Source organism: Oncorhynchus masou, chromosome 29 (genome assembly GCF_036934945.1).
Source record: "Oncorhynchus masou masou isolate Uvic2021 chromosome 29, UVic_Omas_1.1, whole genome shotgun sequence".
NCBI classification, from domain to species: Eukaryota; Metazoa; Chordata; class Actinopteri; order Salmoniformes; family Salmonidae; genus Oncorhynchus; species Oncorhynchus masou.
The window spans coordinates 37,903,528-37,918,049 of record NC_088240.1 but is presented as its reverse complement, the minus strand read 5'-3'; the positions used below and the strand labels follow the sequence as shown (position 1 = coordinate 37,918,049).

At 45.6% G+C, this 14,522-nt stretch overlaps 1 protein-coding gene across 3 annotated transcripts in view; it reads left to right on the top strand.

Annotated features, from left to right (window-relative positions):
• Positions 1–14,522, top strand: part of LOC135519528 (rap guanine nucleotide exchange factor 4-like) — a 52,723-nt gene that overhangs the window by 32,325 nt on the left and 5,876 nt on the right. For all 3 annotated transcript variants that reach the window (XM_064944759.1, XM_064944760.1, XM_064944761.1), the window contains 11 exons: positions 641–768; positions 1,777–1,862; positions 6,867–6,945; positions 7,231–7,381; positions 7,652–7,740; positions 7,833–7,863; positions 8,038–8,116; positions 8,585–8,731; positions 12,520–12,617; positions 12,982–13,107; positions 13,492–13,670. In XM_064944759.1, the coding sequence (XP_064800831.1) occupies positions 641–768; positions 1,777–1,862; positions 6,867–6,945; positions 7,231–7,381; positions 7,652–7,740; positions 7,833–7,863; positions 8,038–8,116; positions 8,585–8,731; positions 12,520–12,617; positions 12,982–13,107; positions 13,492–13,670 (1,193 nt within the window). The remainder of the gene's footprint in view (positions 1–640; positions 769–1,776; positions 1,863–6,866; positions 6,946–7,230; positions 7,382–7,651; positions 7,741–7,832; positions 7,864–8,037; positions 8,117–8,584; positions 8,732–12,519; positions 12,618–12,981; positions 13,108–13,491; positions 13,671–14,522) is intronic.

Here is a 14,522-nt window from a genome sequence, read left to right as displayed (position 1 = left end):
GATGATGGACATCTGTGTGATCCACAGAGACAGACCCTTTGTATGCGGCTCATTGAGTCCTCCTCCTCTGTAAATCTCCTGTTGGCTTTGGACTGATGGGCTTCTGGGCCACATAGTCTGCTTCCCAAACGACACCCTATTCCCTATAAACTGCACATCCTGGTCAAAAGTAGTGCACTACATAGACAATAGGGTGCCATTTGCGACTCCGCCTCAGTCAAAATGCTGACCGCCCAGTCTCCCTGTCAGTTGTACTAGCAGACTAATCCACCATGCTTACAGTACCATAGTTCTGATGGGATGATGTAATGTAGTGTAGCCTCCATGTTAACTACCAGATGCCACTAGAGTCGGAGAGAGAAGTCATCCTAGCCATTTTGGGGGATGGTCTACTCTGCAGGATTTGCTACGGTACTATTCAGTCGGAAATGTATTTATTCATTTTCAAAAACTTAACATCCAGATAACAACCACTTGTAGTCATTAGGAATGGCATGTCATTTCATAATAAACAGTACAATGATTTATAATGACATAATGATCAATTGTGTGTGTCCAGGATGTGGAGGCCAACACATAATAAAACATAACAACAGTACAATGATTTATGATGACATAATGATCAATTGTGTGTGTCCAGGATGTAGAGGCCAACACGGTGCGTTTGAAAGAGCATTATCAGGATGTTCTGGTCCTGGAGAAGAGCCCCAGCAGCCAGGCCTCCACCCATGGCTCCACCACCACCACAGCCACCTCCTCACACTATAAGTACTGAGCTAACTCTCTATCTGTCTGACCCAGTCATCCCCTCACAATATGATTGAACTGCTTTCTGTAGCAGCACTGTTCAGTAGAGGTAGAGTTCACTAGGAAGTTAAAGGGGACTGTGGGTGTGTGAGATACTCTCTCCTGTAGGGCTGGTCATGTGTGTGATAATGTCTCTTGACGTTAGATTCATAACAGGGAGTGAGGTTAGTGTGAGAGACTCTTGAAAATTTGCACAGAGTGTAAAAAGTGGGTGGGTTTGTGAGCTACCCTCGGCTAAAGAGTGCATAGTAGTGCGGATCTGGTTGCCGGGGGCAGAAGTTCTATTGTAAAGCCAAGACTGAGGCTACAAGGCTGCAGACGTCTGCTAGCTACTAGCTAGTCTTAATGGCAGCTGCTGTCAGTGACCGCGGCTGCAGTAATGGAGAGAGACACATTAATGGTAATGACTGAGAGATGGGCTCCCGGGGAGAAGGCAGGCCCCGCGGGTCACAATCACTCTGCCAGAGTAGGCCTCTAATCAACTACAGCGCCAGTCACATATGAAGAGTGTGAGGGTGTCAAGCTCCTCTCCTTCCCCTGTGGAGTGCCTGGCACACACCGCCTGCATGCCAAACGGCATCCTTTTCCCTACTTTCTTTTTACCAGGGCCCTATGGGGAATAGGGTCCCATTTGGGACAGACACGCCTCATCCTCTCTCTCCCTTTCCCTAGCCAATCACAACAAGCCTGGCTTGTAGCGTGTTGATTCTTATGGTCGAGTGGTGGTCTCTTCATGTGTTGTACCTATGGAGAGGCTTCCACACCCTTTCTCACCCAGCCATCCCCCTAAAACCTACAGCGGTGGTCAGGACCTCTTTGACTGTTGTTTGAGGATTGTTATCTAATGTAGTAATCACAGCCAGGTATTGAGAGGACACAGGTCATTGAAGTGTGGCATAGGAACAGTAGTGAGCACTAGCAGTAAACTTGTCTTGATTAGTAGGTGATTGATTGACACTGCCATTCCAGATACACTGTGATGTCCGGGACACCGGAGAAGATTCTGGAGCACTTTCTGGAAATGATGCGACTGGACTCTCACCTTAACGAATCAGGTAGAGTAGTAGTGCACTCTGTCACTCCAATAACATCTCTCACCACTGTGTAGGGACCATTTTTTTTAAGAACAAATTCTTATTTTCAATGACAAATATTTCAACCTTGTGATATTTATTTTTATTAATATATATATATACAGTGGGGCAAAAAAGTATTGTCAGCCACCAATTGTGCAAGTTCTCCCACTTAAAAAGATGAGGCCTGTAATTTTCATCATAAGGTACACTTCAACTATGACAGACAAAATGAGAGAACAAAATCCAGAAAATCACATTGTAGGATTTTTAATGAATTTATTTGCAAATTATGGTGGAAAATAAGTATTAGGTCAATAACAAAAGTTTATCTCAATACTTTGTTATATACCCTTTGTTGGCAATGACAGATGTCAAACGTTTTCTGTAAGTCTTCACAAGGTTTTCACACACTGTTGCTGGTATTTTGGCCCATTCCTCCATGCAGATCTCCTCTAGAGCAGTGATGTTTTGGGGCTGTTGCTGGGCAACACGGACTTTCAACTCCCTCCAAAGATTTTCTATGGGGTTGAGATCTGTAGACTGGCTAGGCCACTCCAGGACCATGAAATGCTTCTTACGAAGCCACTCCTTCGTTGCCCGGGTGGTGTGTTTGGGATCATTGTCATGCTGAAAGACCCAGCTACGTTTCCTCTTCAATACCCTTGCTGATGATGGAAGGAGGTTTTCACTCAATCTCATGATACATGGCCCCATTCATTCTTTCCTTTACACGGATCAGTTGTCCTGGTCCCTTTGCAGAAAAACAGTCCCAAAGCATGATGTTTCCACCCCCATGCTTCACAGTAGGTATGGTGTTCTTTGGATGCAACTCAGCATTCTTTGTCCTCCAAATACGACAAGTTAAGTTTTTACCAAAAAGTTCTATTTTGGTTTCATCTGACCATATGACATTCTCCCAATCTTCTTCTGGATCATCCAAATGCTCTCTAGCAAACCTCAGATGGGCCTGGACACGTCTGGCACTGCAGGATTTGAGTCCCTGGCGGCGTAGTGTGTTACTGATGATAGGCTTTGTTACTTTGGTCCCCGCTCTCTGCAGGTCATTCACTAGGTCCCCCAGTGTGGTTCTGGGATTTTTGCTCACCGTTCTTGTGATCATTTTGACCCCACGGGGTGAGATCTTGCGTGGAGCCCCAAATCGAGGGAGATTATCAGTGGTCTTGTATGTCTTCCATTTCCTAATAATTGCTCCCACAGTTGATTTATTCAAACCAAGCTGTTTACCTATTGCAGATTCAGTCTTCCCAGCCTGGTGCAGGTCAACAATTTTGACAGCTCTTTGGTCTTGGCCATAGTGGAGTTTGGAGTGTGACTGTTTGAGGTTGTGGACAGGTGTCTTTTATACTGATAACAAGTTCAAACAGGTGCCATTAATACAGGTAATGAGTGGAGGACAGAGGAGCCTCTTAAAGAAGAAGTTATAGGTCTGAGAGCCAGAAATCTTGCTTGTTTGTAGGTGAACAAATACTTATTTTCCACCATAATTTGCAAATAAATTCATTAAAAATCCTATAATGTGATTTTCTGGATTTTTTTTTTCATTTTGTCTGTCTTAGTTGAAGTGTACCTATGGTGATAAATTGCAGGCCTCATCTTTTTAAGTGGGAGAACTTGCACAATTGGTGGCTGACTAAATACTTTTTTGCCCCACTGTATGTATGTGTGTGTGTGTATATATATATATATATATATATATATATATATATATATATATATATATATATATATATATATATATATATATATATATATATATATATATATTTATTTATTTATTTTATATTTTTTAAAGCTGCTGTCTTATTGGCTCTTAATTAATTAACCAACCATGCTATTTTGTTAGTTTTTTCGCGTTGTTCGTAACATGTTTCGTAACACCCAATCAGGCCCAGATCCCTGTGATTCGCTGGAAAAGAAAACTTAGGTTTTGCAGAAAGATATCAGGATGCCTTGTGAGGATCAGGCAACGAATGGCTAATCTGCCCTTGCCTTCCGTTCTGCTAGCTAACGTTCAATCGCTGGAAAATAAATGGGACGAACTGAAAGCACACAGATCCTACCAACGGGACATAAAAAACTGTAATATCTTATGTTTCACCGAGTCGTGGCTGAACGATGACATTACTAACATACAACTGACGGATTATACTCACTATCTAAGGAAGTCTCAGGGTTTTGCTCACCTGAGGTAGAGTATCTCATGATAAGCTGTTGGACACACTATCTACCTAGAGAGTCTTCATCTGTATTTTTTGTAGCTGTCTACATACCACCACAGACCGAGGCTGGCACTAAAACCGCACTCAATGAGCTGTATTCCGCCATAAGCAAACAGGAAATTGCTCATCCAGAGGCAGTGTTCCTAGTGGCCGGGGACTTTAATGCAGGGAAACTTAAATCAGTTTTACCTAATTTCTGTCAGAAAGTTAAATGTGCAACCTGAGGGGTGAAAAAATTCAAGACCACTCCACACACAGAGACACTTACAAAGCTCTCTCTCGCCCTCCATTTGGCAAATCTGACCATAACTCTATCCTCCTGCTTACAAGCAAAGATTAAAGCAGGAAGCACCAGGGATTCGGTCTATAAAAAAGTGGTCAGATGAAGCAGATGTTAAACTATATGACTGTTTTGCTATCACAGACTTGAATATGTTCCGGTTCTGATGGCATTGAGGAGTACACCACATCAGTCACTGACTTTATCAATAAGTGCATCGAGGATGTCGTTCCCACAGTGACTGTACGTACATACCCCAACCAGAAGCCATGGATTACAGGCAACATTCACACTGAGCTAAAGGGTAGAGCTGCCGCTTTCAAGAAATCCCGCTATGCCCTCTGAACTATCAAATAGGCAAAGCGTCAGTACAGGCCTAAGATTGAATCGTACTACACCTGCTCCGATGCTCGTCGGCTATGGCAGATTTTGCAAACTATTACAGACTACAAAGGGAAGCACAGCCGAGAGCTGCCCAGTGACACGAGCCTACCAGATGAGCTAAATAACGTTTATGCTCGCTTTGAGGCAAGCAACACTGAACCATGCATGAGAGCATCAGCTGTTCCGGACAATTGTGTGATAACGCTCTCCGCAGCCGATGTAAGACTCACGTCTGTAGCCATGAAATGCTTTGAAAGGCTGGTCATGACTCACATCAATACCATTATCCCAGAAACTCTAGACCCACTACAATTTGCATACTGCACCAACAGATCCACAGATGATGCAATCAGTATTGTACTCCACACTGCCCTTTCCCACCTGGACAAAAGGAACACCTATCTGAGAATGCTATTCATTGACTACAGCTCAGCGTTCAACACCATAGTGCCCTCAAAGCTCATCAATAAGCTAAGGATCCTGGGACTAAACACCTCCCTCTGTAACTGAATCCTGGACTTACTGACGGGCTGCTCCCAGGTGGGAAGGGTAGGTAACAACACATCCGCCAAGCTGATCCTCAACACGGGGGGCCCCTCTGGGGTGCGTGCTCAGTCCCTCCCATACTCCATGTTCACTCATGACTGTACAGCCAGGCACGACTCCAACACCATCATTAAGTTTGCCGATGACACAACAGTGGTAGGCCTGATCACCAACAACGATGAGACAGCCTATAGGGAGGAGGTCAGAGACCTGGCCGTGTGGTGCCAGGACAACAACCTCTCCCTCAATGTGATGAAGACAAAGGGAGATGATTGTGGACTACAGGAAAAGGAGGACCGAGCACACCCCCATTCTCATCAACGTGACTGCAGTGGAGCAGGTTGAGAACTCGGCATCCACATCATCACCAACAACCTAACATGGTCCAAGCACACCACGACAGTTGGGAAGAGGGCACGACAAAACCTATTACCCCTCAGGAGACTGAAAAGATTTGGCATGGGTCCTCAGATCCTCAAAAGTTTCTACAGCTGCACCATCGAGAACATCCTGACTGGTTGCATCACTGCCTGGTATGGCAACTGCTCGGCCTCCGACCGCAAGGCACTACAGAGGGTAGTGCGTACGGCCCAGTACATCACCAGTGCCAAGCTTCCTGCCACCCAGGACCTCTATAGCAGGCGGTGTCAGAGGAAGGCCCTAAAAATTGTCAGACTCAATCCACCCTAATCATAGACTGTTTTCACTGCTACCACACAGCAAGCGGTACCGGAGCGCCAAGTCTAGATCCAAGAGGCTTCGAAACATCTTCTACCCCCGAGCCATAAGATTCCTGAACAGCTAATCAAATGGCTACCCAGACTATTTGCATTGCCCCCTCCCCCCTCTTTACACCACTGCTACTCTCTGTTGTCATCTATGCATAGTCACTTTAATAACTCTACCTACATGTATATACTACCTCAACTAACCGGTGGTGCCCTGTTCCCGCACATTGACACATTGACTCTGTATTTGTACCCCCTGCTATTGTTATTTACTGCTGCTCTTTAATTATTTCTTATTCTTATCTCTTACTTTTTGGGCAATTTTATTAACTGCATTGTTGGTTAAGGTCTTGTAGACCTTACAGTGAAGTGCTTACTTACATTTGTTGTATTCGGCGCATGTGACAAATAAGATTTGATTAGACTGTAATGTAGATTAATGTGTTGTGTTCGTCATGGCGTGCTTAGATTGTCTCCTCTGTATCATCAGAGAGAGAGAGAGCGAGCATCCGGCCTCCATGCTGCTGCTGACCTGTTTGTTCATGTTTATAATTAGCAGCGCATCACAGGGCTGATCTAATTATGCTTGAACTCCTGGCTGCTTTCATGTCCCAGCCATCTGCGGTGACCGAGCCAGCAGCCATGTGTGATCAGGCCTGTAGTACTGTCAGCTTGCTGGCCTGGTCTGGCATCCTTTCATCTGACATCACAGGTTCCCCCCTCTCTTTTTCTCTCTCTCTTCTCTCTCTCTCTTTCTCTCTCTTTCTGTCTGTGTCTCTCTTTTTCTGTCTGTCTGTCTGCCCAGATCCAGCTCTGGACGACTTTGTGCTCATGCACTGTGTCTTCATCCCTAACAGTCAGCTGTGTCCGGTGCTCATGGCCCAATATCCTTTCAGTCACTGAAAATAGCAAATAATTACTGTATGTTTTGTGTGTATTTCTACTGATGAGAATCAGTATCCCTTCTATGTATTAAATATTGCAGAGTAGAATCTAGGATCCGGTCCGCCCTGTCCAAATAATCATATTCATTGTGACTTAAATTGCAACATGGATCCTGAATCAGAACCTCTACTCTGAGACGCTTGCTACAAACGGCCCCTGGACTAGATGTGAGTCAGTGAAGATGATGTAGCGCAGACGTGTTTCTGTCCTTAACTGCCCTGCACCTACCATGCTGAGGCGTCCCAGGGCTCAGAACAGGAGTGTCTTGACTATACCCTGAACAACAAGAGGAGGGTAATCAGGCTGGTGCTGCAGTGGGCCTCAGTACATGGAGACCACCTGCAGGAGGAGGATGCCTCCCTCGCCTTCCTAGAGGTCAGTGGATGCATACCAAGTCCCACCCTATTCCCTATATAGGGCATAGGGCCCTGGTCAAAACAAGTGCCCTATGAAGAGAATAGGTTGCCATTGCAGAGGTAACCAGTGTCTTCCTCACAAACCTTTTATTAATAGGCACTCTTATTCAGCTTGTTGCTTAAAAATATACTGTTTGCTGTAATAGTATAAGTGATTTGTCATTTGATAATCCAAATTAGTTTGGGCTCATTAATCTCTCCTCCATTGAGAGTGTGTTGTGTGCTGCAGGAGTTCTTTGTGTCTGTATCTGATGATGCCAGGGTGATTCCTGCTCTGAAAGATCAACTCCCAGAGTTAGAGAAGATCGTTAAAAACAAGTAAGTGTGTGAATGCATTGTTACTGCGTTGTACTTGTCTTTAGTGTCCTCGGCTTTAGCATGATGTAATCTCACTTTGTTTGCCTTCTCAGCTCTGATGACGCCAGATCCTCTCAACAAAAGGTATGTCACCCAGCTATGACCCAAGCACTGCAGTTCTGTTCTGTGCTTTTGTTTTCATTGGCAGCCTGAGCTACATTTCCCCAAGCTACATCCTACTCCCACCCATGGTTTTGTTGTCATGTTGTTGAACCAACACACTTCTGAACCAACCCACTTCTGTCTGTTCTGTTCTAGCACAAAATCCTGTTGAGGCAGTTCAGCATGGTGGATGAGAAGCTGCAGAAACGACAGGCCATCAAGAGTAATGATGAGAGTAAGTATGGCATAGTGCAGGGTTTTCCAACTGGCCAAATATATCTAATATTTGACTAAAACAATCATTTCAAACCTTTGTTTATATTGTTTGATGATCACGTGTCTCTCTAATATGCGTGGAGATACTTGGGAACAGATTTCCCAAATTAAAATCACAGTCTTTTTACAGTCTTTTATGTCCAACAATGAAAATTCAAAAATCTATATATATACTGTGTGTATGTGTGAAAACATGCAGGATATGCATTCGAAGAGAGCTAGCTATAAGCTATAGAAAAGCACAGTGTAGCAGTCATGAGCCTTTTGGCCTTGCAGCCAGGAGTGACACAGTGTTTTCTAATCTGTTTTGAACCTCTACCATGACAAGGCTGATGCGCTTGGCCTTTGATCTGTCTTCCCAGTACCCATCCTTCAACCCTAAATGTTAAGGGGCCTGCATTGTGCTCTGTGCTCTCTCCCCATGCAGTCCTGTTCAAAGTGTACTGCAGCGACCACACCTACACCACCATCCGGGTCCCCATGGCCGCCTCGGTCAGCGAGGTCATCAGCGCAGTGGCCGACAAGCTGGGGTCAGCGGAGGACCTTCTCCTGGTCAACCTCAGTTCGGCCGGAGGTGAAAAGGGCCACAGCTATACGCTAATCAAACGATGGTGGTTGACAGTCTTTCCACACATGGCCTGCTATTTACAGATGCTATGAAGCTCATTAATCAGGCCTGATTTACGAGAAATGATTGGGTGTTGGTGCTGGATTGGTCTGTTTCAGTTACCCGGTGTATACTCAGTATAGGGACAGGAGGGCCATGGCCTGCAGCATAGAGAAAAGGTCGGGGCAATATTGCTGCAAACTTGCTTCAACTCATAAGATTCTACACCGGCATGTTGCCGCCATCGGCTGGGACTTGCTGTATGGATATTCCAGTGTCTCTGCCAGGGTGTACTGATCCACCTCTTTCTCTGGCCTATGTTTGACCTGCGCTTCACCCGTACCAAGTAGTAATATAAAGCCAGAAGCACTGCTCCTTTGTCTCTGAGATCCTAATCATATTGCCCACAAATCTGTTATTTACTAGCATTTGTTTTGCTGCTAAGAATCTGGGCCCAGTTCTCTGCTGAGGATTCAGAGGAAGATGGATGCCCCCGTCTGTCATGATCAATGCAATATTGCCAGTTCTAATGCTATCATGAGTGCATCCTCTTCATAGTATTTATGACAATTTTCTTTGATAATAAAGTTAGAGGACGACTAGGGGTAAAAGTGACGAGGCAATCAGGATTGAAAATTAACATAGTTGCAGCAGTGTATGTGAAGAGTGGGAAAGTGTGTGTGTGTGTGGCGTCAATATGTGTGTGTGTTTTGTGAGTCCAGTGAGCGTGTGTAGAGTCAGTGGAAGAGAGTCGGTGCAAAAAAGGTTCCATGCAAATAGTCCGGGTAGCCATTTGATTAACTATTCAGCAGTATTATGGCTTGGGGGTAGCTGCCAAGCAGTTTCCATACCAAGCGTTGATGCAGCCAGTCAAGATGCTCTCAGTGGTGCAGCTGTAAAACTTTTTGAGGATCTGAGGGCCCAATTCTTTTCAGAAGAGGTGTTGTTGTGCCTTCTTCACGACTGTGTTGGTTAGTGTGGACCATGTTAATTCCTTAGTGATGTGGACACCGAGGAACTTGAAGCTCTCGACCCGCTTCATTACAGTCCTGTCGTTGTGGACACTGAGGTACCCCCGTGTTCATGGTCAATGTGGCAGATGTGTTGTTAAATACTCTCCAAACCAGGGGGCACCCCGTCTGGAAGTCCAGGATCCAATTGCAGAGGGAGGTGTTTAGTCCCAGGGTCCTGAGCTTATTGATGTGCTTGGATGGCACTATGATGTTGAACACTGAGCTGTAGTCAATGAACAGCATTCGCGCATAGGCGCTCCTTTTATCCAAGTGGGAAAGGGCAGTGCAATAGAGTGCGTAATCTGTGGAACTGTTGGGGCGGTATGTGACTTGGAGTGGGTGCAAGGTGTTTAGGATGATGGTGTTGATGTGAGCTATTGACCAGCCTTTCAAAGCATTTCATGGCTACAGATGTGAGTTATACGGGGTGATAGTCATTTAGACAGGCTATGTTGGCGTTCTTAGGCACAGGGACTATGGTGGTCTGCTTAAAACATATTGGTATTACAGTCTCAGACAGGGAGAGATTGAAAATGTCAGTGAAGACACTTGCCAGTTGTTCAGCGCATGCCAGCAGTACACGTCCTGGCGGCCTTGTGAATGTTGAAGTTTCCCTGCATTAAAGTCCCCGGCTACTAGGAGCGCCGCCTCTGGGTGAGCGTTTTCTTGTTTGCTTACGGCCGAATACAGCTCGTTCAATGCTGTCTTAGTGCCAGCCTCTGACTGTGGTGTCCCGTTGAAAGTTTAATCTTCGGCGTAACTCGTCGATTTTATTCTCCAAGGATTGCATGTTTGCTTGCAGAATGGAGGGAAGTGGGGGTTTATTCGATAGCCTATGAATTCTCGGAAGGCAGCCCGCCCTTCGGCCCCTCGGCCCCCTCTTCACGCAGATCATGGGGATCGAGGCCTGTTCCCGAGGAAGCAGTATATCCTTCACGTCGGGCTCGTCTGAGTCGTGAAAGGAGAAAAAGGATTCTACCAAGCCGTGGTTAGTAATCGCGGTCCTGATGTCTAGAAGTTATTTCCGGTCATAAGAGATGGTAGCGGCAACATTATGTACAAAATATGTAAAAACAATAAGTTACAAACAACGCAAATAAATCAACAAAAAACACAATTTGCTGGGGGAACGTAAACGTCTGCTCCGGTGCCATCTTACACCCGTAGCATTCACGTCTGTAGCCATGAAGTGCTTTGAAAGGCTGGTCATGGCTCACATAAACACCATCATCCCAGAAAACCCTAGACCACTCCAATTTGCATACCGCTCCAACAGGTCCACAGATGATGCAATCTTTATTGCACTCCACACTGCCCTTTCCCACCTGGACAAAAGGAACACCTATGTGAGAATGCTTTTCATTAACTACAGCTCAGCGTTCAACGCCATAGTGCCCTCAAAGCTCATCAATAAGCGAAGGACCCTGGGACCAAACACCTCCCTCTGCAACTGGATCCTGGACTTCCTGACCGGCCACCCCCAAGTGGTAAGGGTAGGTAACAACACATCCACCACGCTGATCCTCAACACAGGGGCCCCTCAGGGGTGCGTGCTCAGTCCCCTCCTGTACTCCCTGTTCACTTATGACTGCACGGCCAGGCACGACTCCAACACCATCATTAAGTTTGCCGATGACACAACAGTGGTAGGCCTGATCACCAACAACGATGAGACAGCCTATAGGGAGGAGGTCAGAGACCTGGCCGTGTGGTGCCAGGACAACAACCTCTCCCTCAACGTGATGAAGACAAAGGAGATGATTGTGGACTACAGGAAAAAGAGGACCGAGCACGCCCACTTTCTCATCGACGGAGCTGCAGTGGAGCAGGTTGAGAGTTCCTTGGTGTCCACATCACCAACAAACTAACATGGTCCAAGCACACCAAGACCGTTGTGAAGAGGGCACGGTGAAATATATTCCCCTCAGGAGACTGAAAAGATTTGGCATGGGTCCTCAGATCCTCAAAAGTTTCTACAGCTGCACCATCGAGAACTGGTTGCGTCACTGCCTGGTATGGCAACTGCTCGGCCTCTGATCGCAAGGCACTACAGAGGGTAGTGCGAACGGCGCAGTACATCACTGGGGCCAAGCTTCCTGCCATCCAGGACCTCTATACCAGGCGGTGTCAGAGGGCCCTAAAAATTGTCGGACTCCAGCCACCCTAGTCATAGACTGTTCCGCACGGCAAGTGGTACCGGAGCGCCAAGTCTCGGTCCAAGAGGCTTCGAAACATCTTCTACCCCCGAGCCATAAGATTCCTGAACAGCTAATCAAATGGCTACCCAGACTATTTGCATTGCCCCCTCCCCCCTCTTTACACCACTGCTACTCTCTGTTGTCATCTATGCATAGTCACTTTAATAACTCTACCTACATGTACATACTACCTCAACTAACCGGTCCCCGCCCATTGACTCTGTAGTCTCGCAATTGTTATTTTGCTGCTGCTCTTTAATGCCGCTCTTGTTACTTTTATCTCTTATTCTTATCTGTAGTTTTTTTTTAAACTGCATCGTTGGTTAGGGGCTCATAAGTAAGCATTTCACTGTTGTATTCGGCCCATGTGGCTAATAAGATTTGGTTTGAGTTGGTCGGGAGCCCGTAAAACGGTCGATATCCACTGCAGCGCCATCTTTTCCTTACCCTTGTTATGCGACTTCAGAACAGACCCTAATAATATGCTAATCTACTGTATTTAATAGGATCATGGTTTAATTATCGCTGGTTTGTTTTCCCTCAGATAAAGTGGTGCTAAAACCCAACGATATTTCCGTCTTCTCCACACTCAGCATCAACGGCCGTCTATTTGTCTGTCCCAGGGATCAACTGGATTCATTGGTGTGTAAATACCCCCCAGAAAAACATATTGCCCAACAAATTAACAATGCAGAAAAACAAGCATTCAGACCCACCCAACTAATTCCCAGAGGTTTTCCTACAAGCTACATCTCATGCAGCTTTTACTATGAAGCATGTTGCGTCTCATGTTGTGTTTCTCTAATGGAATATATTTGTTTTAATTTACTGACATATGTTCACTGGCCTGAGGCTACTGTTGCAATTCGACTTGTTATAGTTGTATAACTGTCATGGTAGCTATCAAAACAGTCCTGTATTTCATATCAGTGTGAATTGTATGATGAAGAATGATATACAGACAACTGTAAATTATACAGTATATTATATTTGCGCAATATTTCAGATGCCCTTACCAGAGCAGGAAGGACCCTCCACAGGCTCCCTGGGCAGCTTTGAGTTGATGAGCTCTAAAGACCTGGCCTACCAGATGACTCTCTACGACTGGGAACTCTTCCACTGTGTACATGAGGTGCCTCAGACCAATGAGGAATGACTTGATTTTATGGTTGCGACCTAAATGGCACCCTGTTCCCTATACATGTTTTGTGCACTACTTTCGACCCCTGCCCTATGGGGAATAGTGTGCCATTCTGGGTGCAGGCTATGTCTTCCTACACTATTTGGCTATCCCCATAGGAGGTGGAACTATTTTTGGTTCCAGGTAGAACCCTTTTGGGACACTCTGAAGAAAGGGTTTTACATGGAATCCAAAAACGATATACCTGGAACCAAAAAGGTTTCTCCAGAAGATTCTAGATGGCAACTATAAGCTATTAAACCAATATAGTTTCCATTATAATGTATCACTATCAGGGACACGGTCATTGACTTTCTCTCTTGCCCTGTACTACAGCATGAGCTGATCTACTATACATTTGGGAGGAAGAACTTCAAGAAGACTACGGCCAACATGGACCTGTTCCTCAGGAGGTTCAATGAGATCCAGCTGTGGGTGATCACGGAGATCTGTCTGTGTGCTCAGCTCAGCAAGCGTGTTCAGCTGCTCAAGAAGTTCATCAAGATCGCTGCCCAGTGAGTGGCCCTTGCCTTGTCGCCCTCTCGTTCATGCATGCACATTTGCGCGCACACGGTCTCCCCTGACTGCAGAGCTGTAGTAGTAGAATTGCATACCTGTGTCACTTAGCTGTAGGATGCAGTCAACCAACCCAATCAATCCCTAAAGGAAAGGTTTAAGTGTCAATATTAACAAATGTGTGAATGGCTGAATGTACGGTGCATTCGGTTACATTACAGCCTTATTCTAAAGTTGATTAAATAGTTTTCGCTTATCATTCCACACACAATACCACATAATGACAAAGCAAAAATAGCTTTTTAGAAATGTTGGAAATATTGCATTTTCATAAGTATTTAGACCCTTTACTCAGTACTTTATTGAAGCACCTTTGGCAATGATTACAGACTCAAGTTTTCTTGGTTATGATGCTACAAGCTTGGCAGACGTGTATTTGGGCAGTTTCTCCCATTCTTCTCTGCAGAACCTCTCAAACTCTGTCAGGTTGGATGGGGACCGTTGCTGCTCAGCTATTTTCAGGTTTCTCCAGTGATGGCTTCGGGTTCAATGCAGGAGTGGCTTTGGGTTCAAGTCCGGGGTCTGACTGGAGGCTCAAGGACATTCAGAGACTTGTCCCGAAGCCACTCTTGCATTGTCTTGGCTGTGTGCTTTGGGTCGTTGTCCTGTTAGAAGGTGAACCTTCGCCGCAGTCTGAGGTCCTGAGCGCTCTGGAGACGGTTTTCATCAAGGATCTCTCTGTACTTTGCTCCATTCATCTTTCCCTCGATCCTGACTAGTCTCCCAGTCCCTGCTGCTGAAAAACATCCCCACAGCATGATGCTGCCACAACCATGCTTCACCGTAGGGAT